The following is a 25,676-nucleotide window of genomic DNA, read 5'->3' as shown; positions in this document are numbered from 1 at the left end:
AATTCATTTGTATTCAGCCTAAAATAGTGTTGAAGTATCTAGTTACTAAACATGAAATTTTCATTTGTCTTTAAAAAGGTTGTGCCCTTCTTCTTTCTTTTATTTTTTCAGTTGCTTGCCACCTAAGTATGGACCCAATTTATCAGTACAAAAGTGCCTTTAATTTTTTGTGGCAGGGTGAATGAACTACCATTGCTATCACTGGTCCGGGGAACCACCCTCCCATTCACGGATCTCCTACCCCTGGGAGCATGTGTATCCTAACATGGTAGGCAGGGACGACAAGGGTGGGTCTTTCCTCCTGGTGCCTAGAAGAAAGCTCTCAGATCCATTCTGATAGGGGTGGAGCGCCAGGGTGTATGCAGGACTCTGACTGTTGGAGTATTGCCCAGTGTCTGAGGATTGAGGCCCTGCTGACCCCCTCTCCAGCCCACATCCAGGAAAAGCACAAATACTGAAGGTAGGCCGTGAGGCTTATCTGCTTTCTGGGCAATCCCAAACTTGTCTGTACCTCTGTCTTGACTTTGTTTTAATCAGACAGGGATCCCCAAAGGAGTCAGTGAGCAACGGAGTACGGGCAAGTAGAGGCAGCGAGAGGTCAAGCAGGAGAAACTGGGAGATGCCTTGAGGAATGGATATAAAGATAATCAGAACCGGACCCAAAGACAGAACAGCAGAGACACCAAGTGCAATGAAAAGAAAGAGGCAAGTGGAGTGACTGCATGAAAGAGAACATGCAATCTTAGAAAGAGAAAAATCGAACACAAAAGCATATATCAGAGTCTGTATTTGAGGGAGGTAAAAGAGCAATATAGCCACAGGGAGTGAGAACCAGAGAGGCTTAGTCCTCTGAGCCTGAGGACATCGGGATGCAAAGTGGGATTTTTCTCTGATGGTAAACACCTTGTTCCTGCATCCTGGTATTACTACAAAAGATCGTGCAGCGTGCGCTGCTAGGCGAGGCTCACTTATTCAAAGATCCTAAAGAAGTCCAGACCAGCTTTCGTCTTCATTCAGGGACAATTGTTAAATACCCATTTCAGAATAAAAAATTTAGCCCAGTGAATCCTTGTTTATTCAAAGATCAGACTTGCTGCAGCTTTAGCCTCCAGAACCCAGCTGTAAACCTCAGAGAAGCTGGAAAGATCTCTGAGCTGGTGAGGAATCTTTATTAGGACCCAGGTGCTTTACTCCTAGCAGGGACCTTCATCTATTAACTCTTATTTAATGTGGAATTATAACAAGACTTGCTATCTTATTTTTCAGGCGATGCCCAGTAAGAAAGAACAAATTGCAAAGGGCGAGTTATGTTGGTAGCAAAGAAAATGCTACTTTTATCGCCTGACAGTGAGGAAGGCAACAGAAAAACTCACACCGGATTCAGAGTTAGGGAAGCCCGTGACTGGGCTTCCCTGGTGGCGCAGTGGTTCAGAGTCTGCCTGCCGATGCAGTGGACACGGGTTCGTGCCCCGGTCCGGGAGGATCCCACATGCCGCGGGGCGGCTGGGCCCGTGAGCCATGGCCACTGAGCCTGCGCGTCCGGAGCCTGTGCTCCGCGCCGGGAGAGGCCACAGCGGTGAGAGGCCTGCGTACCGCAAAAAAAAAAAAAAAAAAGAAAGCCTGGGACCTTTCAGGGTTGATACAAACAGTCCAGCAGAGACATCTCAGGTCCAGGTGTCCTCCCTGTGATATCTCACAGTTAGTTAAATGCTTGTGAACATTTCAGAAGTAGAGGAATCTTAGAGATCATCTCATCTAACTCCTTCATTAGAATGTTTCCAAGATACTAAATTCAACCTTACTGGCTTTCATATATATCCAGTCAATATTGCTAAAATGAAAGTTTTGGCATTTGAAAGGGTAAAATTCTGTCATCTGAAAATCATTTTTTTTGGAGCACTTAACTCTCTGATGATGCTCAATAATTTTAGCATTAGGATAGGCAGGCTGTGGCACTGGTGCCACCTCTTTCGTTAGGATGACCCTCTCTGCATTAGCTTGGTTTCTCTGTTCAAAAGGCAAGGCATGACAGTAGCATTTCTGTTGGCCCCCTTCATGTTTCTCCTCTACATTAGACCAGCCTTCAGGAAAGAAGAGTCTAGATATATAGGTCATAACTGATTTTCTGACTGATTCTTTTTGGGGACTTTTGGAAAAGTTGAGAAGTATATCCTTGGTTAACAATGTATTTATTTGGCTATAGCTCTAGTTTCTTTATATCTTACTACAGAACTTTGGAAAGGTGTTCATTCAATCCAGCACCCTGATCCCTTAGGACCAAAGAAATCTGTCCCCCACTTTCCCACCATGCCCAGACTTCTGTTATGTCTCTCCTGGCTCTGTCCTCACACTTGGGTGTTTGTGTTACAGTCACTCAATGTTAAAGCATATCTTAGACTCCTGCAATTCACCAGGCAAAACATTCAGCCTCTGGAGGCATCTTGAATTACCATTCCAGCCCTTTTTTCCAGCCCAGGTCACATTATGATATGAATCACTGTCTTACGCTTGTCAAGAAGTTACAAGGGGCAAAGAGCATCGGTGTTTCTTGTTTTATCTTTGCTGCTCTGAGTTGGTGGTATGTGTTTTGTGGCTGGTCTCTGTAAATGGAGTAGAGAATGAAGAATTTCTGGTTTACTGTGTGCTGGTCCCTGCTCCCTGGTCCTGGTGCCAGCCAGTCTCTCAGGGAGATGCTCTGGGACATGAGGACCGCATTAAGTCATGCCTCAAGGCATGGAAAAGGCTAAGGAGGGACTGGGCCCAGATATCCTTCTGATGCCCTTGGGACGAGGCTGTGCGATAGGCTGTGTAGGCCAGGGTCAGTGCTGTCCTTTCGAAGTCCTCTTTCTTGAGGACGCCTGGGTGGTTGGAGAGGCTGGCGCTCAGCCGCCGGATGTCTGGGATGCTCTTGGGGATCACATCATTGCAGATGGCGCGGAAGTCCGAGGCCTTCCGCAGGGAGGAGAGCTCCTCATCCTTGATGGAGATCTTCAGGTCAGGGCTGATCTCAAGTTCAGCCAGAAGGAACTGGGGGGAAACATGGGGTGTGGAAAAGCATGAGGCATTCGTTGTTGAGGACATCACTGGATTCATGATCACGTGCGTTCATGTAGGGAGGTGGCTTGCAAAGAGCTTTGGAATCAAGAGACCTGGGTCCGAGTCCTGACTTTCCCACTACCTGTGTAACCTCGGATGAGTCACCTAACTTCTCTCAGCCTCCTTTTCTTCCTCTGTGGAATGATTAATAACAACAATACTTCACTGGGATATTGTGAGGAGTAAATAAGACAAATATGAGTGACATCTATCACTGTGCCTGGTACAAAGCCACAATTAAGGGACACTTTGTTGTTTCTAGTGTCCCGAATCACCCCCTTCTCTCCTTCCTCCCTCCCACCCACCAAAGATCTTCTAAAGCGCAGACTGACTATTTTGGATAATTTAAAATCAGAAGCTGGGAATTAGAAGGATGCAGAGAATTGTGCTAGGAATTAAGTGTGCTACAGAGATTTGTCCTCATTTCTTGACTGTTCTTTAAGAGTAGGGGTGAGGTCTGTCATAGGCACCCCCTGCTCGGTGCCAGGCTCATATCAGGAACCTAACCAGTACAATTTAGACTGAGTCCTAACTCTCCCCTCTGTCTCCGGCTTCCCCCGGCTCTAATCCATCCTGCATGCTACTGTCTGTTATCTTCCTAAAACAGGTCTCTTGCTCTGACTCCCATATTCATGACCTGGCAGAGGCTATGCATTTTCCAGTTTGTTCCCCAAGGCAGGATTTGAAATCTTCTGCCTGGCTCAGCTGCTTGACCATGGCAGGCTATCTCCTTCTTAGTCAGACAGTTCTAGTACATGCAGGATGTCAGAGGGCGTCCAGACAGGAGGGGAACTTTGGCGATCTTTGGAGTTCTTCATTTAACAGCTGAGGAGACTCAGGCCCAGGGAGAAATGGTGGCTTATGCAAGGTTACATAGCTGATGGGCGGCAGAACCAGAACTAAAGCTTAGGTCTCGAACCTGGAATTTTTTCACTGAACCAAACCAAGCGGCCTTGGGTAAATTTACCTGTGGTTTGGAGGAGAAATGGCGTCTTGGTGCCAGAGGTATGAGAGGCAGAGGGAGAGAGCCTTTGGGGCGGCCCCAGATTCAAAAATGGGGCTGTCACAGTATGAGGTTACTGAGACACAACTCCACTCAGACAATAGGTTTGGCATTGCCTGGGCACTGCTGGTGAGTCCTGGTTTAAAGCTCTGGCTGGGGAATATTGCCCCGCTCTGTTGCTTGGGTGCAGGTAGAGGCGCCTCTGGGCCAAGCCTAAATCTCTAATTTTGCCTCGACTAAACCCCTAATGCCAACCTTCCCTGGGACAGCATGTGGGAAAGGAGAAGGGGGTGCGAAGAACACTTTCCTCTGGGATGGGCAGGATTCCACTACCTCCACACACAAGTCTAGGCCAGTTCCCCGGGCAACAGAGGTCACTCATTTTCAGGGGCTCAGGTCACTTCTCCAAAAAATATAGAGAAGGAGCAATGCCTTTTGAGTTACTTGAGTGGCCCACTCTCCCCTCTGCCTACCTCATAGAGCAGCTCTACTTCCTCCAGGGAGCTCTGCAGGACGGGGTTCAAGGGCACCGACGAGGATCTCTTTGGCCGGTGGGCGGCAGGGAAGAGCACAGCTGAAAGAGAAAAAGAGTGAGCTCGCCAGGCTGCAGCGTGCACTGGCTTCTCCCGTGGGTGAACCCCAAGGTTAGCCATCCAGTCTTGAAAGTGACTGACTCCACGTGGTGGTGGAGCTGCGAGAAAAAGGGGCAGCTTCTTTTTTTTTTTTTCTTTGCGTTAGTAGGGCCTCTCACTGTTGTGGCCTCTCCCGTTGCGGAGCACAGGCTCCGGAAGCGCAGGCTCAGTGGCCATGGCTCACAGGCCCAGCCGCTCCGCGGCATGTGGGATCCTCCCAGACTGGGGCACGAACCCGTGTCCCCTGCATTGGCAGGCAGACTCCCAACCACTGCGCCACCAGGGAAGCCCCCAAGGAGCAGCTTCTTTAAGACACTTGGTTGTGATTTACCAGAAAACTGGGCAATAACTGTAAAAATTGGTGAGACCTCGAGGTAAGTAGGGCCCCCGGAAGTTGTGCAAAGCACAATTTACGTAACCATACGTGACAGCTCTGCTTCTTGATAATGGCTCCCTTGGGCCATCAAGATAGTGTCCAGTGATGTCCAGAGTACTGTGTTGAAGAAGGGAACTGCATAAGCAAGGATTTCTATTAGAAGTGATAAGAATGAAACATCTTCAACGTAAAGGACACTGGTAGGCATCTCCCACCTCCCGGAAAAGCTGGTTGGCTGTGATATTGCTTTCTCTGTAATCCGTTTATTATCTAGCCCACAAGTTCCTCAGGGGCTTGGATCAATGTGCTTTCATGTTTATCCCTGTGCAGCATAGCCTGGCAGGTTTCCAGGGTGCACACAAGGTGCAGTTGTTGGCAGACCGCATCCCTGCATTGATGGGGGCCTTGACGGGCAGAGGGGTAGCCCTGCTTCTGCAGACCATCTTGGGGGATGGAGCCTACAAACTCCAGAGCAATAGTTCCTGGCCCAGAATTTTAGCAGGATTTGTTCTCTTTGCCAGAAAAGTGCCCATTTCCCACAGAATCATAGATTTTAGGACTTGAGAAGGCCTTAGCCTCTGCTCACTCACAGCCTCTGCCTCTGGTCTCAGGTGGAGCTCAGGAGGGCGAGGCATCTCCTTCCTACTCCACAGGTTCACAACCTTGACCGTACATTAGAGTCACCCAGGGTGTGTGGGTCCCGCTCCAGTAGTTCTGATTTAAGTGACTAGGATGTGATTGAGACAGTAAACTTTCTGAAAGCTTCCTAGGTACTTCTAATGGCAGCCTAGGTTGCCAGTCAGAAGGTGCTTGACCCAAGCCTGTGTAGAAGGAGCTGTTCCTGCTGAGTGGATACTCCCGATTTAGCGCAATGCTTCTCAGCCTTGACTGCATTAGAATCACCTGGGAGCTTTATAAACCTACACACCCAAGGCCGCCTCCCAGGCCAGTTCATGGGCATCTCTGGGGTGGATGTAGGCATCGGGACTTCTGACAGCTCCCTGGTGTTACAACGGGCAGGCAGTGTCCATAACCACTGGGTTACCCAGACCCACCACCAAGCAGCTGGTGCCCGGCTAGAATTCAGAGCTCATTCCCATCTGATGAGGCCTTATAGGGGCATCTGAAGAGACCAAGGCCCTCGTGTTCTCGGAGACGAGAGTGGCGGCACAAGGAGGGGCGTACTTTGACCCTACTTTCTCCTTGGTGGGAGGTGACACTAGGACCAGAACTGGTCCTGGACCAAGATGCGGCCTATTCCTTCTTACCATGAAACCCCTTTTCAAGCAACTCCTTTATGTCTTCTCTGTTATTGTGAAGTGAAAGGTATTGTTCCCTTTAAAAATATTCACACTGCAGCAGGTGAAGGGGATAGGAGGGAACAAGGTCCTGGCACAGGGCCCTTTCTGCTGCCTCCCGGGAAGTTATTCAAGGCCAGACCTACACGCTCTTCACTCAATTGCTTCTCTGCGAACAGCTACTTCCTTTAACATGCACACCCCTGGTGGACCCCTAGTTCTCAAGAGTTGGGAAGAAAATACTTCCTGATGCAAAGCTGGGCTTAATAATGGAAATGTTGCTTCTAGGAGGCCTTGTTCTCATAATTTTTAAAATAATAACACAGTTTGGGGAAGATTGTTAAAAAACAATTCAGCCTCTGGACTAGGGCTGATCATTGCTTCAGAAAGTATATGCGGGGAGCACCGGAGTCTCACAGATGGACCCCTTCCCCCTTCTTCCCACCTTCCACGGGTACCCCTCACGTTGCTGTGGCTGCTTTGACGGTGTGTGTGTGTGGGAGGGGCTTTTATGGCCCTCTGGGCTGTGACATGCAGCCAGCTCTGGGGCAGGCGTCTCGGCAGCTGCCCGTGTCTGACTTCCTGTGCATGAGGCTAGGTCTGGAGACCTGGATTCATCCCCACTGGAGATGCTGCCGGTGGTGGGTGAGAGATAAGCTGTGTCTTGCCCACGTCGAAACATTCAGGTAAGAAGTTAAACGACTAGCCACTCCAGATGTCCTTGTCCATAATGACAGAGGCCGGACCCTGCCAGAATGCAAATGACCCGACCAAGAGCTGACCAACTCCAAGAGGTACACACGCAGACCTTTAAACCAGACCGGCTCCCACGTCGTTAGAAGAGCGGCCCTGTGCCCCTAGGAAGCCTTTCCCTGGGACCCCACCGTACACTGCTGTGCTCCTTCTCCATCTCCTTAATTCTCTTTTTATCTTCTTCTTGCATCCTTTCTATACATTTCACGTCTTGCTGTCTATTGCTGGCTCCTGGGAGGGAATGAATTTTATGCTTCTGACCTCAGTGTCTGCACAGAGCTCAATACATATACCGAGTGCAGTCTCAATATATAGTTTGGAATGATTTTAAAAATAAACTAGGGGGAGGGGCTTCCCTGGTGGCGCAGTGGTTGAGAGTCCGCCTGCCGATGCAGGGGACGCGGGTTCGTGCCCCGGTCCGGGAAGATCCCACATGCCGCGGAGCGGCTGGGCCCGTGAGCCGTGGCCGCTGAGCCTGCGCGTCCGGAGCCTGTGCCCCGCAACGGGAGAGGACACAACAGTGAGAGGCCCGCGTACCGCAAAAAAAAAAATAAATAAAAAAATAAACTAGGCATTAAAACAACAAAACAGAGCATCCCTGGAGACTCTCCAGTTCAGGCTTTGCTGCTTTTCCTTCCTTTCCCTTCTGCGCCATCTCCCAAATGTATGAGGTCATTTTAAGTTCGACTCCGTCCTCGCTGTGAGCGATTATAAGCGGCTCTGGGCGGCCCAGTCTTCATGAGGCTGACAGTTCTGAGGCCTGAATCCTCCCGCTGGACAGCTGTTAGCAGCTGCACCCTCTCGGAGGGAGAAGGGAGAGAGGCGAACGGGGTGGGGAGGCCAGAGACGGGCAGAAGGATCCCACTCCCTCTTGGGCACCACCTGAGTGTGGAGCCTTGGGCAGGAAGGCTGCTGTGACAGTGTCGTTAAGATCACTGACTCTGTGTGTCTTCTGCCTGGTGTAAAACTAGGCCGATTTGTTTCTTCCTTTTTCACTTAACGCTCCACACCCAGCCCACGCTCCGGCTGTTTCTTCAGGTTGTGAACATGCCCACAAGGACCACTCGGTGTGATCAGGGGACTCCAGAGACTCCCCCATGGCCTTGCATGAAGGTCTGCTGCGCCGGCCAGCCTCGGGCAGGGGGGCCAGCCCCTCCTCCCCGAGCCCCCGGACTCATGAGCCTTCAGGGGACATTGTGAAACACTGGACCAACCCGCATGGAACAAAAAATTTACTTGCTAAAGTTCACGCCACATGCACTAATTTAGTTCAGGAACTGGATCCAGGGATTCACGTGTCTTAGCATGTTCTGTCCGTGTCTTCTATTGAGAGACGCATTTGGACCTCAGGCCAAAGTTGTTCAAATGTGGAGCCCGGACATCCTAACAGCTTATGAGCTCACTGTGGGTCAGTCAGCATGCTTGGTGCTTTCCTTATGTACCTTGTGAGGTAAACATTCACATCTCATTTTATAGATGAAGAAACTTGGAGGCTAAGAAACTTGCCCTTGGCCACCCAACTTGTTTGTAATAGGCCTGAGATTAAAATCCAGGTCTCAAGGGCTTCAAAACCCAACTGCTGTATTTAACATAGATAACCAACAAGGACCTACTGTATAGCACAGGGAACTCTGCTCAATACTCTGTAATAACCTAAATGGGGAAAGAATTTGAAAAAGAATAGATACATGTATAGGTATAACTGAATCACTTTCCTGTATACCTGAAAATATCACAACATTGTTAATCAACTATACTCCAATAAATAATAAAAATTAAAAACAAAACAAACAAACATACAAACAAAAAACCCCCAATCTCACCAATAGGGTGAACCACGCTATCTTTTTGTAGGCGCATCTGCCCCAAGACTGGGCGTTCTTCAGTTGTGTGTAACCACGGGAAGGATACACGTAGTTAGTTAGGAATGAATGAATGCATATGGTATAAAACATACTCTTAAATGAATCACACATATTTAAACAAATCTCTACCTTTGACTGATAATGTGATATACAAGGTCAAGTTATGATCATTCTCTTGCACTAATCCTCGTCTCCTTTGATCCCTCTTCGTTCCTTTGCAGTCACTAGGCAAAAGCACACCCCATCTCTTTACCTGTTCTGCACCTGGGTTAAGTGGTCTCACTTGAAATTCGTGATCGTTATTCTCAGGAGGGGCCCAAAATGCTGCCTGACCATTACCCGTCTTTCCTGCTTCCCCTCACTCTATTTCAGCGTGAAGTGGATGATGATTTCACACCTCCTCCTTTCTCCTCAAACCAGTTACCGGCCTTGTGCCCAGGTCCTCTGACTTCCCTTCTGTTATTGTGTCCCTGCTCTCATCTCGAGCCAACTTGTCCCCGCGTGCACGAGGTCTCCAATAAAGTTGTTGCTCACCTTTCCACTTTTCTCTCCCACATCATTAATTTTCCCCTCTCTACCGATCTTTCAAGGCAGCATGAAAACACGTTGCTGCTGCTTCTTTAAAAAAAAAATCCCCCCTTGCTGGCCGCTCTTCCTTCCCCTCCGTCTCCTCACCTTGCAGACTCCTGGCCGCAGCCTGGGTCTCTCCCCTCTCACTAGCCACACTGACTTCGTACGGATGTTCTGCTGTGTATTTCCGGGCCTGACTTCTAGATATGCAGCTGCCTGCGGGAGAGTCTCCTTTTGCATTCGTAATAGTTGTCTCTCCTGATCTCCAACCCAGTCCCAACCCCTGCCATCCATCACACCTGCTCCGCACCTCCTGCTTTGTCTGCTGTCTTCCCATCTCTCGTAGCTGCTCAGGTCAAAACCTGGGAGTTGTCAGTCATCCTTGCCTTTTCTCTTTCTTTCACATCTCACACCCCACTAATCAGCAAATCTTGCTGGCTCTACCTTCAGAATAGATCTGCAATCTGGCTACTTCTTACCACATCCCAGCTAGCCTCCTGGTCCAAACCTTGAACATTTCTCCTAATGGTGTCTCTGTTTCCATCCTTGGCTGCCAACTTCATCCTCCTCATTGTATTCTTTTTTTTTTTTTTTTTTTGGCCATGCCACGTGGCATGTGGGATCTTAGTTCCTCTGCCAGGGGTTGAACCCGTGCCCCTGGCAGGGGAAGCGCAGAGTCTTAACCACTGGACCTGCCAGGGAAGTCCACCTCATTGTATTCTTAACACAGCAAGTAAAGGGATTCTGTGAAAACATAGGTTGGATGATGTCAATTCTCTGCCCAGAAACTTCTCTGGCTTTCCATCTCCCTCAGAGTAGAAGCCAAAGATCTTCAGATGGCCACCAGGTACTGCGCGACTTGACCTCTTACTACCTCTCTGCACTCATCTGCTATTATCCTCTGGCTCATGCCCCTCTAGCTGCAGGCCTCCTCACTGTTGCTTGAGCTCACCAAGCATGCCTCTGCCACAGGGCCTTTGAACTTCTGTTCCATGTGCCTGGAATACTCTTTCCCTGGAGACTGCATGGCTCACTCCTGTGTTTCCTTCAGGTCCCAAGTCACCTCCTCAGTGAGACCCTCCCTGACTCTCCTATTTAAACTTGTGACCCTTTATATCCTCTAGTCTGTCCCAACCTTATTGCCATCCAATGAACCAGATATTTTATTTCTATATGTGCTTATTGTCTGTTTCCTTTCACTAGGACGTCAGCTCACAAGGGCATGTGATTTTGTCTGTTTTGTTGATGCTGTATTCCCAGTGCCTAAAATCCTGCCGGTGACTGTTGAATGAATAAACAATCCCATAGAAACACATTCACTCTCCTTGTTACTCAACTCCATTGTTTTCAGAGTGCCTCACCAAATCCTTCTCTTTTTAACAGGGTGATTCTGGAACTTATTTGCAGTTACAGGTTCTGGATAATTATCAGAAAGTAGATGTTGTCTCCTGTCTCCATCACACCCTCCCTTTATCTATGAGGAACCCCTGTTTGGGTCTAGGAGAAACCGATTTTTTTTTTTTTTAAATGGAAGTATAGTTGATTTACAATGTTATGTTAGTTTCTGGTGTACAGTAAAGTGATCCAGACATATGTATATATACACACACACATATATTTAGTTATACATATATATTCTTTTTCATTATAGGTTATTACAAGATACTGAATATAGTTCCCTGTGCTGTACAGTAGGTCCTTGTTGTTTATCTAGTTTATATATAGTAGTTTGTAGCTGCTAATCCCAAACTCCGAATTTATCCTTCTCCCATGCCTTTCCCCCTTTGGTAACCATAAGTTTGTTTTCTCTGTCTGTGAGTCTGTTTCTGTTTTGTAAATAAGTTCATCTGTATCATATTTTAGATTCCACATATAAATGATATCGTATGATATTTGTTTTTCTCTGACTTACTTCACTTAGTAGGATAATCTCTAGGTCCATCCATGTTGCTGCAAATGGCGTTATTTCATTCTTTTCTTTTTTTTTTATTTCATTCTTTTTTATGGCTGAGTAGTGTTCTGTTGTGTATATATGTACCACATCTTTATCCATTCATCTGTCAATAGACATTTAGGTTGCTTCCATGTCTTGGTTATTGTGAATAGTGCTGCTATGAACATTGAACTGCATGTAACTTTTCAAATTATGGTTTTCTCCCGATATATGCCCAGGAGTGGGATTGCTGGATCATATAGTAACTCTATTTTTAGTTCTTTAAGGAACCTCCATACTGTTCTCCATAGTGCCTGCACCAGTTTACATTCCCATCAACTGTAAAGAAGGGTTCCCTTCATACCCAGAGAAGCTACTTTTAATTATCTCAGTCAAGGCTTGCACCTGCACCTGTCTTGCTCCCCAAGCCTTACCTCCTTCAAGCTTTCTTGCCCAGATGTACAGGCAGAAGCCTCCCTAAATGGAAGAGCCTATTTTTGCTTTGAGCCTGATCTTCTCTTTGACTTTTTATAACCTGGGATAAAAATCTCTTCTTCCCTCCCATCTCCCAAATAGGTTAAAAAAAACCAGAACAATATTAAGGCTGACCATGGTTTCCATGTAACTGTGCACAGCATCTGTACCAAAGAGCTTATTGGAAAGGATTCACACTGTAGACCATATCATACCAAAATACAACCATATTTTTAATGAATCAGTTGAAGCCACTCTATGGAAATGACTGTGGGTGTGGAAAGGAAAAGCTCTCATTTATAAAAAGTCTTTTGCCAGATCCTACTGATGTCATTTACTTTTTTTTTTTTTTTTTTCAGTACGCGGGTCTCTCACTGTTGTGGCCTCTCCCGTTGTGGAGCACAGGCTCCGGACGCGCAGGCTCAGCGGCCATGGCGCACGGGCTTAGTTGCTCCGCGGCACGTGGGATCTTCCCGGACCGGGGCACGAACCCGTGTCCGCTGCATCGGCAGGCGGACTCTCAACCACTGTGCCACCAGGGAAGCCCGTCATTTACTTTTTTGCTCCTGAGCCAGCCCTTCAGAAACACAGTGATGTTCTGAGGTAGCCAGGACCTTGGCCCCGTGTGTTGGGGTCCCCTGGAGTGCTTCTGAAAGGGCTGCTGTGTGTTGGCTCCCCTTGGCCACAATGTGCCACCGCCCAGGGGGAGCACCTGGAAGGGATGGAGGGGCGTGAGCGAGGACATTGAGACTCTGCCTCTGCAGACTGGGCTGGGGGAGTGAGATCCAGCTCTAAGCTTCCGGCTGAGGGATCTGGGGAGTGCTAAGTTCTCCCCCATCCTCCAGCTTTCTTACCTGTTAGTGGTCAGAATAACGCCTCCTAAGGCAGTGACCATGGAGTGAATGAGGTGGCCGCTTAGTCACGCTGGACCAGTGAGTCAGTTGACACTTACTGAAAACACCCACCCGGGGCCCTTCCCTTCACGGAAATTGACGACTGAAAACACACACAGCACTAAACTGGACACGTGAAGATGACATACATTCCACCACTGCAGGGCCACCCTTATGAAACTGCTTGTCAAAGAAATAACATATGTATTTAATAAAAATCAGATACTTATAGGAATTAATACGTGTATTTTTCTTTTTAAGACTGGCTAGTTCCCTGCAGCCCCCCCAGGCGGTGTGCCGGCAGGACCTGGGTGGGGCTGGGACTTGGGCCAGGTGTGTCCACTTCCCAGCAGCCTCGCTAACCACAGGTGGGTCCCTTGGTCTTAATCAAGGCGGTGGGACTGGAGCAGCCATCCTGGCACAGGGAGCTGCCTCCCAGAGTGGAATCCTAGAGAGCGCCGAGGGAGAGGCTGGGAGAATGGTAGGAAAAATAAAGATGTCCTGACGGCAGGGTGTATTCCTTTTGGGTTTATTTCCACACTTCTACCCGTGGAGGCAGGGGGTGGTGCTGGGGGGGGATGGAGGAGGAGTTTTGTAGGGAGAAGTTGCCCTCTGACTGTTTCCAGAGGGAATTCTTCTAAATTAGGCCTAGCACTGGGGTGGGGGGCAGGGTTGGGGTAAGGATGCAGGTGAAAGGAACAGTTAATACATTTGGAAAAATTGGTTTTTCTCTGGGTGTGTCTCCCATTCCGTCATAAAAAAAGGGCAATTGTGTATTCCTTTTACGATTAGAAAAAAACGTTGAAAACGAAAAAAAAAAAAAATCAACTACGTGGAAGACTTCTGATGATGGTTGGAAGGGCTCCGCATCATTTGTTGGCCCCGAACACTGATATGAATGGCTAATCCAGCACTTAACATCAGCTGCCTCACCATGGCCTCTGTTTCAGCTGTGTTGGCCTTGTGTCTTTATACAGATTGTTATCATTATTGGGGAGCAGACCCTCCCCAGTGAGGAGGGGTGCAGCCAGAGCAGCCGCTCTCAGGGCGTTGCTATAGAACCGATAGGTTTTCTGTTGAGAACCTCAGACTTTCTTTAATGAAATTTTTTCCTTTTTTAAGTGGTAGGTAATAGCTGACATTTATATAGCTCCTCATTTACAAAGCGTTTTATTTACATTTTTCAATATGACCCTCACATGACAACACAGTGAGGGTCAGTTTTTGTTACTGTTAATATGTTATCTGCTCATGAACTAAAGCTCAGAGAGGTTAAGTCTTCCCAGACATCACACAGCGAATTAGAGGCAGAACTTAAATCTTTGAGTTCCTTGCAGGATAGCTCATCATGTGTCTATTGTGTTTATAAGCCTTGTAACAAATCAAATCGTCTTGTTTGGCTTTCTAACAGCCTGTGCGTTAAAGAGTGGATATTATCATCCTTTTTTAATAGGCAGGTTAAGGAAGGCCCCCAGTGTCACACAGGGTAAGTGGCAGAACACAGCGCCAAGGTCTCTTTGCTCTGTGCTTCCGAGTGTTGCCCCCAGAGTTTGTGCACATCATGAGCAGGGAGATGTGTGTGTGAGGGAATAAAAACCCTAATAAGTGCATTGGCTTTTTCTTTCCCCGGTTTCGCATCTGCTCTGCGCCCCAGCTGGCTGTCCCTTCCTTCCCTGACACTCTCGTTGAGAACCAGGGGGCTCATCCTTTTGTTGCTGTGCAGTCGTCACCCTATTTTGGATCTCTGGAAACACCAGTGAGCCTGACTTCTTTTTCCAGTTCTTTCCAGGAGAGAGACCTCAGTTGACTTTAGGCAGTGGAGAGATCTCAGTTCAGATCAGTGTGGAGCAGTCAGCACTATTGGTCCCTTGCTTCCTAAGTGATAGACCCTCATTGACTGGAGGTGCCACCAGCGTCTGCCCACGGGAGCCATAAACGATGCCAGGCCGGCTCTGAGAAGCTGTGTCCCGAGAGCAAGGAAGTCGGCCATGGGGAGCAGCCTTGCTGGGCTCCTTCCTTTCCGAGGGGGCTGGCCTGGGCGGTGGCAGCCGGGCAGACATGAGGGTGCTGAGGGGCTACTCGTCCTCTCCTGCTGCTGGACCAGCTCTCCCCAGCTGGAAAGATGCGTCCACTGCTGCTCAGGAAGCAGCGTGGAGCCCTCCACGTGGACACCCCACTCCCTCCAGGTAGCAGGCCTCTTGCCGGTCAGCACCCCCAGTCCCTTCATGTCAGTATCAGTCCTGAGCACCTGTTCTCCGCACGCCCTGCCCAGCTGCAGCAGCCTGGGGAGAACTCAAGGGAGTCTGTCCACATTCTACGAAGCAAAGATGACTTCCCTCTGGCCTGTCAGAAAGGGATGCTCTCTGCATTCTCCCCCTCGACCCAGTTCCCTCAGCAACTTTGATTTTTTTGGTGTCATTTCCCCCATCACCTTCTAATACCTTCTAGCATGTCGAGAGGCATAAAGCAATTGGCAGAGATGAGATAAAAGGAGGGTGCAGGGCTTCTAATTTCTTCCTGCTCTCTCCGTTCTTCCCCCCAAATTCCTAATTGTATCGAAGAAAGAAGAATGAGCATCAAACAAATAAATTAAAAGCAACTCACCCCTGCTCCACCTGTGCGACAGGGTGGCCTGAGCGTCGTAATACAACAGCAGAAGCAGCAACGTCTTCCAACACATCTTTTCCTCCAAAAAGGTGAAAAATCGCCCTCAGACCCAGTGGGACCCCAGGAGCTACAGGTATGCCCGTACTGGTCCTCCCAGTGTGACGATATCGTTCTTACCTCCCCTTCTTTTTCAGACCTGCAGAGGTGCCCTCTCCTGCCTCAGAAGGGTAGAGGCAAGGGCTGCCTCCTGGGGAGGACAGGAGCGGGACTTCTGTTAATCCTACTCTCTCTGGGATTGGGGCACTGGGCTTCCACAGAGAGACTGTTTTTGAGCACATCTGGAGTGACTCATGGGGCATGTGATCTCCTTGGCAGTGGGGTGGATAAATATAATTTCTGTACTTGAGTTCCATGTGTTGGATGCACCCACTGGAATTTTTCTTTAACAGACTTGCGGAACTTGTTAGAGAGCCCGGCAAAGACCTGGCTGCTGTCCCCGTACACACACACACACACACACACACACACACACACACACGCCGGGGCCGACTGAGCCCAGAGTTGCCTTCAGGACGGCAGAGTCATTGTGGTGTCTGGGCTGAGCGTCACTCGTTCCCTTCCCTGCAGCTAGCCCTTGAGGAGCAGGAGAGAGCTGCCGTGGCGCCTGGGTATTGTACAGGCAGGTGATGATCCAGGGGCCCACAGGTGACCTCATTCACATTCGTGACACCCCAATTTCTGGACTGTCTAGATCTGGTACCAAATCACTTTGATCTTCTCAAGCAAAATGGTAGTGTTTTTCCAAGATCATTCTTTTGGCATTAATTAATTTTTATTGAGATATACTTGGTATATAACATTGTGTAAGTTTGAGGTGTACAGCGTGTCGATTTGATGCACTTCTCTGTTGCAAGATGATCACCACCATGGCTTGAGCAACCAACTTCATTGCACCACTTCATTATTCTTTTTTGTGGTGAGAACTTTTAAGATCCATGACCATTTTTAAAGTTCTGCCATAGACACCTTGATTTTGTCCAATACCACTTCCTCGCCTTCTCTGAAATTATAGGCGTACAATGCTAAAACTTGCGGGATATTTGCAGTTGGTTTCACTCTGTGGGTTTCCAAGCTGTGGAGGTGGTGCCAGGGTGAATGAGCTGCTGGAAAGGACACCCCTTTGCTTCAATCAGAAGAGCTTTTTTATCTGTTAGAGGAAGTTGCTTGAAAAAAAGAAAACTTGGCTACAACATTTGCGAAACACTGATCTTCCTAATGTTAGGAATCGCTGTTGGGTGCTTACTTTGCTCCAGGCACTGTGCTAGGTGCTCTCATTGTATTCATTGATTTAATGCTTGAAACAAACTATGAGGTCCATGTAGAACAACACTCTCCAATGGAAATATAATTTGAGAAACAAATGTAATTCAAAATGTTCTAGCAGCCATGTCAAGAAAGTAAAAAGGAACAGGGAAATCAGTTGTACTCATACCTTTTATCTAACCCAATATATCTACAATATTATAATTTCTACATGTAATCAATACAACTTTCTATTCCTTTTTCATACCAAGTCTTTGAAATCCAATGTGTATTTCACACATTAACACATTTCAATTCAGGCCAGCCGCATTTCAAGTAATGGCTGCAGATGGCCAGTGGCTACTGCATTGGGCAGCGCTGGGCTAGAACCTAAGAGGGCAGGTTCTGCAGCCAGAGGACCACAGTAGGTTTAATTAACGTCCATCACCTCACATAGTCACACATTTTTTTTTTTCCTGTGTTGAGAACTTTTAAGATCTACTCTTTGAGCAACTTTCAAATATACAGTACAATGTTATTAACTATAGTTACCATGATATATGTTACACCCCCAGAACTTATTTATCTTATAACTGGAAGTTTGTACCTTTTGACCACCTGCACCCATTTCTCCCCCCTCCCCCAGCTCTGGCAACCACCAAACTGTTTTCTGTTTCTGTGAGTTTGGTTTTTTAAGATTCCATGTATAGGGACTTCCCTGGTGGCACAGGGGTTAAGAATCCACCTGCCAATGCAGGGGACACGGGTTCGAGCCCTGGTCCGGGGAGATCCCACATGCCATGGAGCAACTAAGCCCATGCACCACAACTACTGAGGCCTGTGCTCTAGAGCCTGTGAGCCACAACTACTGAGCCCACGTGCCACAACTACTGAAGCCTGTGTGCCTAGAGCCCCTGCTCCGCAACAAGAGAAGCCACCACAGTGAGGAGCCCATGCACTGCAGCAAAGACCCAATGCAGCCAAAAATAAATAAATAAATTAATTAATTAATAATAAAAAAAAGACTCCATGTATAAGTGAGATCATATAGTATTTGGCTTTCTTTGACTTATTTCATCTAGCATAATGCCTTTAAGGTCCATCCATGTTGTTGCAAATGGCATAATTTCCTTCTTTTTTACAGGTGAATAATATTCCACTATATTTTTACATACCACATTTTCTTTATCCATTTGTTGATGGACACTTAGGTTGTTTCCAGGTTTTGGTTATTGTAAATAATGCTGCAATGAGCATGGGGGTGCAGATATCTTTTTGAGATAGTGATTTCATTTCTTTGGATATATCCCCAGAAGTGGGATTGCTGGATCATACGGAAGTTCTATTTTTAATTTTTTGAGGAACCTCCATGCTGTTTTCCATAGTGGCTGCACCAATTTGTATTCCTACCAACAGCGCTTAAGGCTGCCCTTTTCCTGACATCCTCACCAATACTTGTTATCACTTGTCTCTTTGATGATGGCCATTGTTGACAGGTATGAAGTGATATCTCATGGTTTTGATTTGCATTTCCCTGATGATTAGTGATGCTGAGCATCTTTTCATGTATCTGTTAGTCATTTGTACTTCTTCTTTGGAAAAACGTTTATTCGGTTCCTCTGCCCATTTTTAAATCAGTTTGGGTTTTTGCTATTGAGTTGTATGGATTCTTTATATGTTGTGGAAATTAACCCCTCGTCAGATACATTATTTGCAAATACCTTCTCCCATTCCGTAGGTTGCCTTTTCATTTTGTTGATGGTTTCCTTTGCTGTTCAGTGTACTTCCTTTTTAAATCTGCAGGGTTTGCCCAAAGGACCTGGCACAGGACTGGGTGCTTTGCAGTTGCACCTTGAATATTTGCTGATTGATGCTGAAGCTGAGAAAGCTTCCACTCCCCCTGTTCTCTTGCCAGGAGAACTCCCATGAGCGAGGAGGTTGCTGGGGAGGGAAGATGGACATGACTGGCCTGGCCACTCGTCCTGGAAACCAGGACCAGAAAGCACAGTCTTGATCTCCAGTCCTGGACTTTCTCATCTTCAAATGCAAATCATCAAACTGTCACCTACTAATTGCTAAGCTCGGATGAGGATTAGCTTTTGGATCTGGGCTGGAGACAAATGTGTTTGCTACTCCTTTCATTTGATAAGGCAGGCCCTCTCTCCCACCACTTCACCCCAGCAGCAGGAGGCGGACGCGTTCAGTCTCTCTAGGAGCCTGATGGAGGTCTTGGGAAACCTTGGCCTAACACACTGATTTCCTTCTCTCTCCATGTTTTTCCTGGTCTTGCTGCAATTCCATGCACGCTGGGTAAGACTGACAAGTGAATGCAAGCACTGCCTTTTGTAACAGCACAGTAAACCCACAACAGTGGAGTTTCCCACAGCTACTGATTATGTGTAAAATACTTTTTTGTGGGGAGGGATGTTCTCCTTAAGGCAACAGTTGTCAAGTCCATTTTCACCTCTGAACTCCCACTGCGCCTACCTGTGTATCTCTTGTCAGCATCATTTTCCAGCTTAGTGACATCTACCGTTTATTGAATTCTGACCATGCACCTTATTTCATTCAATGTTCACAGCAAATCTGTTCGGTGGATGCTGTAATAGAGTTCATTTTACAGAAAACTGAAGCTTAGAAAGTACAAATAACGAAGGTCACACAACTCTGTATGGTAGAAACTTCCACACACTGCCTATTAGGGACTGAGATGAAACAAATAAAGCAGCTTCTGTAGGCTGGAAGATGATCAGTAGAGGGAGAGCTGAGCGGGGACCCATGCAATAGTGATAGTTGTGTGTGAGTGAGGCGGGGGCAATTCTGTTCATTTTGAGGGCATCTGACTTTAGCACAGAAGTGGCCCAGTCAATCCCCATTCGATTGTCATTCCACTCATTCATTCGTCTACTTTTGGAGCAATAGGTATAGGAAACCAAATAAGATACGGTTCCTGCCATCAAGGATCTTCATTCTACTGCGGGAAATAGCTCCACAGAGGTTTAGAGCACGTGATATTAGATTTAATGAAGGATCCTATGGTGGGAAATGAGAGAGGAGGGGGGTCAGGGAAGGCTTCTTGGAGGGGTTGACACCTGAATCAAGATTTTAGGCATGAGCTGGATTTCACTAGATTGTGGGAGAGGGTACAGTGAAAGCTGGGACAACCTGAAAAGTGGCACAGAAGGGGAGAGGTGACTTGATGTGTATGAGGAGTTAAGGGGTCTGGCCTTTTGCTAGAAGATCAGGGATGGGCAGTGGGAGAGAGGCTGGCGGGAAGGCAGGGCCCGGTCACACCTGGACTATACCCTCCTGGGAGTAGGTGGTCAGGGAGGGTCGCCCGCAGGGGAGCGAGGTGGTTGGCTTTCTTGTGGCTGTGCTGGGTGGATTCACCAGGGTAGAGACCAGTCAGGGAAGGAGAGGATGCAAAGTTCTAGGGAGAGACGGAAGGACCTGAAACAGGGCAGGAGCTAGTGGTGAAGGAGAGGAAGGCATGGGTTTGAGAAAGATGGAGGAGGTAAAGTCAGAAACGCACAATGATTTCTCAGAGGAGGAGCGGAGCGAGGGAGAGGGGGAGCAGCTGAGACATGCTGGGGTGTCCCCAGTGAGTCTGGGAACACAGAGCGGGAGGCGCTGCTTTCGCGGACGCTGTGATTTCGGCGTCGGGTGTGTTGAGGCTCACGCGCGCGCTGGCCGTCTCTGTTCCTGGGTTTCCAGGGTGCGTGCTCCCTGCCATGCCCTCTGTGACGTGCCGCTGCTCTTTACCCGTAGCCCTGGGGACGGCCTCTTGCCCTCTGATTTGGGTGCTGTCTTCTGCACTGGGGTTCTCTGCTGTGGTCTGCAGCTGTGAGGACAGGAGAGAGCGTAAGTTCTTCCTGGAGAGAAGAGTCACCTGTGGATGGATTAGGATATGAATGAAGGTAGATCTGCCTTTGGGGGGAAATAGGGACACTGGCTTCCTCCTTCTGGGTCTTCTCCCTTAGCTGGGGGTGGGGGTACCTTAAGATCCCCTCTTTATCTGGTTGACTCCATTCATCCTCTACATTCTGGCTCCAGTGTCCTCTCCCTGGGAAGCCCTCCCTGACTAGAGTGACTCCCTGATTAAGCATGTTCAGGGCTCTGTGAACCTCTCCTTTGTGTCGCATCCCAGTTGCAATTTTACTCTGTGATATTTTGATTCAGCCAATTAAATGGCAGCCGGTAAGCCCCATGCAGGCAGAGACTGTGCTAATGTTTGCTCACCATCGTATTCCCTGTGCTAACGTTTGCTCACCATCGTATTCCCAGGAACTTCTGGCACTTACGAGGTGCTCTAGGGCAGCCAGGCAGTAGGGGTCTCAGTCAAGGTCCTGGCAGGAAACAGGGGGCACTTTCTGAAAAGGAATTGAAAAGACTCTAATGAAGGGACTATTTATAAAGGAGTGAAAGGATTAAGGGAGCAGTCCAGGGACTAGCCATGGTGGGAGGCTGTTACCACTTGTTAGGGGTTGAAGTATGTCCCCCAAGGAGAGATATATATATTTCCTTTTTTTTGGCTGCGTCAAATTGTTGCATGCGGGATCTTTTGTTGCAGCGTGTGGTCTCTTCGTTGTGGTGCTCAGGCTTCTCTCTAGTTGTGGTGTACGGGTTTTTTCTCTCTCTAGTTGTGGCGCACGGGCTCCAGGCCACGTGGGCTCTGTAGTTTGTGGCACGCGGGCTCTCTCATTGAAGCGAGCGAGCTCAGTAGTTGTGGCACAAGGGCTTAGTTGTCCTGGGGCATGTGGGATCTTAGCTCCCCGACCAGAGATTGAACCCACGTCCCTGCATTGGAAGGCGGATTCTTTACCACTGAACCACCCGGGAAGTCCCTATGTTTCTTAATTAATTTAGGCTGCACTGGGTCTTCGTCGTGGCACGTGGGATCTTCGTTGTGGCATGTGGGATCTTTAGTTGCGGCATGCGGGCTTCTTAGTTGCAGCATGTGGGATCTAGTTCCCCGACCAGGGATCGAACCTGGGCCCCCTGGCATTGGCAGCATGGAGTCTTACCCACTGGACCACCAGGGAAGTCCCCAAGGAGACGTTTTGAAGTCCTAACTCCGTTTTTGTGAATGTGATCTTATTTGGAAATAGGGTCTTTGCAGATGTATTCAAGGTAAGATGAGGTCATTAGGGTGGGTCCTCATCCAATCTGACTGGTGTCATTATAAGAGGAGACATAGGCAGAGACACACAGGGAGAAGACAGCTGTGTGGTGATGGAGACAGAGATTGGAGTGATGCACCTATAAGCCAGGGAACACCAAAGATTGTTGGCCATCACCAGAAGCTAGAAGAGGCAAGGAAGTTTCCCCTACATGTTTCAGAGGGAGCATGGGCTTGCTTACACCTTGATTTCAGACTTCTAGCTTCCAGGACTGTGAAGCGATACATTTCTGTTGGATTCAGCCACCTAGTTTGTGGTACTTCGTTACAGCAGCTCTGGAAAATTCATACACCACTTCTGGTCCTGAAGGGACAAGGGAAAGAAATGAACCATTTGCAATGATCTGCAGCAGAAGGGCCACCTGCCAGGAGCTATGGCCCAGGTAGAAGAACGCAACTACTGCAAACCCTGGCCGAGCAGGGAGGGAACAGGGGAATAAAGGCCTTGACCTCTCACCTCTCCCACTTTCTAATTTCCATGTCCTGCTCCCGTCAGCCTAACCCATCTGGCAGCCAGAGGGCAAGGAATCTTGATGATGTGGTCTGTAGAAGTCAGCCTCCTAGACACAGAGCAGAGAGGCTGGGTCTGGAGGGCAGGGAGAGGAGGTCTCATAGAGGAAGTAAATAAAGTATTGAATGAATGAATGAATGAGTGAATGAATGAGTGGAAGCATGATGGAGACAGAACTGCAAGTTAATTCGCATTTCTAGTTTGGGAGCAGATGACTTTGTGGCACTGCCCTGTCTCCATCACTAGGCGAGAAGAGAGGAGTCATAGGATTTTCACAGTTAGGACTTTTGGGGTCGAGCTTGCAGCCCTGCCCTCTGGCTTAGCACCCAGGTTTTGAGTCTTGAGAAGCCTCCCTCTTTGTTTGTTCAGTCAGAACCTTTAGGCTGGATTCTATTTTAAGGCTCTAAGTGAGGTCATTTGGTACAACTACAGAAACACAGCTGTAATTATGAAGTGCCAGCCTCCGAAGCAGAAATGTCGTCGGCCCTCAAGGGTTGCCAACATGAGTGGCTCAGTCGTACATGCAGGCTTGTGCCAGGCCGGCCAGGCCGTCCCCCTGCAACGTGCACCGAGCAAAAGGAACACTGGGGTAATTCAGCTCCTGTGTTGACCTGGGCCCTCAATAGCCAGGTGCTGCTGGCTCTGCCAGCTGGAGCAGTGATACAGGGGAGTCAAGGTGGCCCACCGACTGATGGGCCAATCGAACAAAATGGGCCAGACCTCTCCTCTGGTGGAAATACCGTCAAGACCAGGCTGTACTGGCACAGCCTCTGGAGCTGGGTTTACGTGTCACTAAAACATCTGCAGTGTGATCGGGTCATCTACTTGGCTTTGTATAGACCTGATGACTGCCTCATCTCCATCCTCCATCAGGTAGCTTGACTTGCCCAGCCCAGGATCTTTTTCATTCTCAGATTAAAAATAGCCAATTATACCCTTTGCTTCTAGGGGTTTTTGTTTGTTTGTTTGTTTGTTTTTGAGGGAGGTTGCTAAAGCAGAGACATGGCACGAGTAGAGATTTGGACGGAACAGTTTTCTCGGTGTTCCCATCCATTGCTCGGGTTTTCTGACTATGCTAAGAACGCTGTGAATTCCCGTCAGAATTTTCCCAGATGACAAGCATTCACTGGTGCCCACCATGTTCAAGCCACTCTGGGGAAAACATACGCAGTGGCTCCGCCCTCTGAGAGGTGACTACTGTTTCCTTTTTTAGCAACCATACAGTTCCTGTAGGAGCTGAACCAGAAGGGCACCTCAGCGCAGATGCCGGGACTCCTCATCTACTAAACACATATAAGGCAGCGGGAGACCTCGAGAGGAGAGGCAGGATGAGTTCTCTGAGAAGCCTCTTTTGGTGTGAAACGCTCTGGGGAGAAGGTGGTCTAATTTGCACAGGGAGTCCCAGGGTATTCGGTGAGGGAAGGACTGGACATTAACTCTATTAGTCAGGATTTGCAAGGTTACGCTGCTTTAACAAATAACCCCAAACTTTCAGTGGCTCACAACGACAATAATACAGGTTTGTTTCTTACTCATGCGACATATTCACCCTGAGCTGGCCATGGCTTTACTCCATGTTGTCTTTGTCCTGGGATCCTGGATAGTGGAGCGGCTTCTATATGAAGCACTGTTTGGTCTTCATAGCAGAGGGGAAAAGATTCATGTAAACCACACTCTGGTTCTTACAGTTTCTGCTCCAGAGTGCCACACGTCCCATATTTCAATTCCTCCCACATGTATCAGTAAATGGCTAAAACAAGTCAGGGGGCAATTCCTGAGTTCAGCAGGGCAGGGGTGTATAATTCTCCATAGGATGGAAAAATGGAATATGTGGTGAACATTAATACAACCTGCCATATTTATTTGCGCCTTCCTCCTGAGGTTCATAATTAGGGAGATGGGGGTATAGCTCAGGGGCAGAGCATGTGACTGCAGAATTAGGGAGCTCGATCATTGTTGGCATCAGGCAGCTCTGATCATGGCCAGTTGCAGAGATGGGCAAGTGGATTCCCCAAACGAGGTTACCAGGAAGTTAGAGAGAGAGAGAGAGAGAAAAAAAATCTGATGGGTCCACCTGAGTGAGGCTGGAGAGAAGGGGGCAATGGTTCTGGGTCCACAAGGTGCTTGCCGGTACCCATCCTGACCCAGTTCTCCAGGGTTTGGCTCACCCTGAGAAACAGCTAAAGGAATCCTTGGGAGAGGAGCTCAGATTTTTGGTGTAGTTTTCTCTTTTCCCACAGTTTTATTGAGAAATAATTGTCATATATCACTGTAGAAGTTTAAGGCGTACAGCATGATTGTTTGACTAATATATATGGTGAAATGATTACCACAATAGGTTTAGTTAACATTCATCATCTCATATAGATACAATAAAAAAAAGAAAAAAAAAAGAATTCTCCTTGTGATGAGAACTCTTAGGATCTACTCTTACCAACTTTTCTATATATCATACAGCAGTGTTAACCACAGTCGTCATGTTGTACATTCCATCCCTCGTACTTATTTTATAACTGATACTTTGTATCTCCTGACCACCTTCCTCCAACTCTCCCTCTCCCTGGTGTAGTTTCTTGACTGAGCATAGGCCAGAGGGTGGCTTCCAAGGGGGCACTTTGCTTATCCTGACTCTACACCCAGGGAAGTAAAACTTTTCTCCAGCCACCAGCCTGCCACTGCTGTTGGCACAGCTGGAGAAGACTAAATAAGATTCGACCCCTTCCCGAGGCTTCTCAGTTCCTTTGCATCTTCTCCCTCTATCCCCTACCTATGTACTAATCAGAAGTCAGATATCTTTGGATATAAAGAGGCAAAGGATTTGGGGTTTTGAAAACTTCAGACTGGATTTCTAGCTACTACCAACTCTGGAACCTGGTTGAGGCTATTTGTACTACAAACTGTGAAGAGGGACATCTGTTACATAAAAATGTATACGTCACAATTCCTCCAAGAATTATGACCTAGAAGGCAAGACATAGAATTTAGAAAAAAACTCACAATCAAGGCAATAATTGCTAAGAACAACAGGTATTAAATGTAAGAGACAAATAAGCCTTGGTATGCCAATCCACTGAGATGTTGGGAACGTTTGTTATAGCTAGACTGTAACATGACTAATGTAGTATGCGTGTATGTGTGTGTGTGTGTGTGTGTGTGTGTGTGTGTGTGTGTGTGTGTGTGTGTG

General features: G+C 47.9%; 1 protein-coding gene across 2 annotated transcripts; it reads right to left on the bottom strand.

Annotated features, from left to right (window-relative positions):
- Positions 1–2,219: 2,219 nt before the first annotated feature.
- Positions 2,220–15,573, bottom strand: FAM180A (family with sequence similarity 180 member A). 2 transcript variants are annotated; one of them, XM_024737990.1, is made up of 3 exons: positions 15,498–15,573; positions 4,573–4,673; positions 2,220–3,027 (listed from the first exon to the last, which is right to left on the bottom strand). In XM_024737990.1, exons 1-3 carry the CDS (start codon positions 15,571–15,573, stop codon positions 2,683–2,685), a joined length of 522 nt encoding a protein of 173 aa, XP_024593758.1. In that variant the 3' UTR covers positions 2,220–2,682. The 2 variants fall into 2 exon arrangements, with proteins under 2 accessions (XP_024593758.1, XP_024593756.1); XM_024737988.1 differs by lacking the exon at positions 15,498–15,573 and having other exon boundaries at positions 4,573–4,752.
- Between the last annotated feature and the right edge of the window lie 10,103 nt (positions 15,574–25,676).

The sequence above is a fragment of the Neophocaena asiaeorientalis genome, unplaced genomic scaffold, assembly GCF_003031525.2.
Source record: "Neophocaena asiaeorientalis asiaeorientalis breed wild unplaced genomic scaffold, Neophocaena_asiaeorientalis_V1.1 scaffold364, whole genome shotgun sequence".
Lineage (NCBI taxonomy): Eukaryota > Metazoa > Chordata > Mammalia > Artiodactyla > Phocoenidae > Neophocaena > Neophocaena asiaeorientalis.
This window is presented reverse-complemented; position numbering and strand designations above follow the sequence as displayed.

Bases quoted from the DNA above. Each gene is read 5' to 3' on its own strand.
- FAM180A (XM_024737988.1), bottom strand. From the start codon at position 4,752: ATGGCTAACCTTGGGGTTCACCCACGGGAGAAGCCAGTGCACGCTGCA. The intron at 3,028-4,572 runs GTAGGCAGAGGG...GTTTCCCCCCAG, and splicing joins AAGTAGAGCTGCTCTATGAG to TTCCTTCTGGCTGAACTTGA.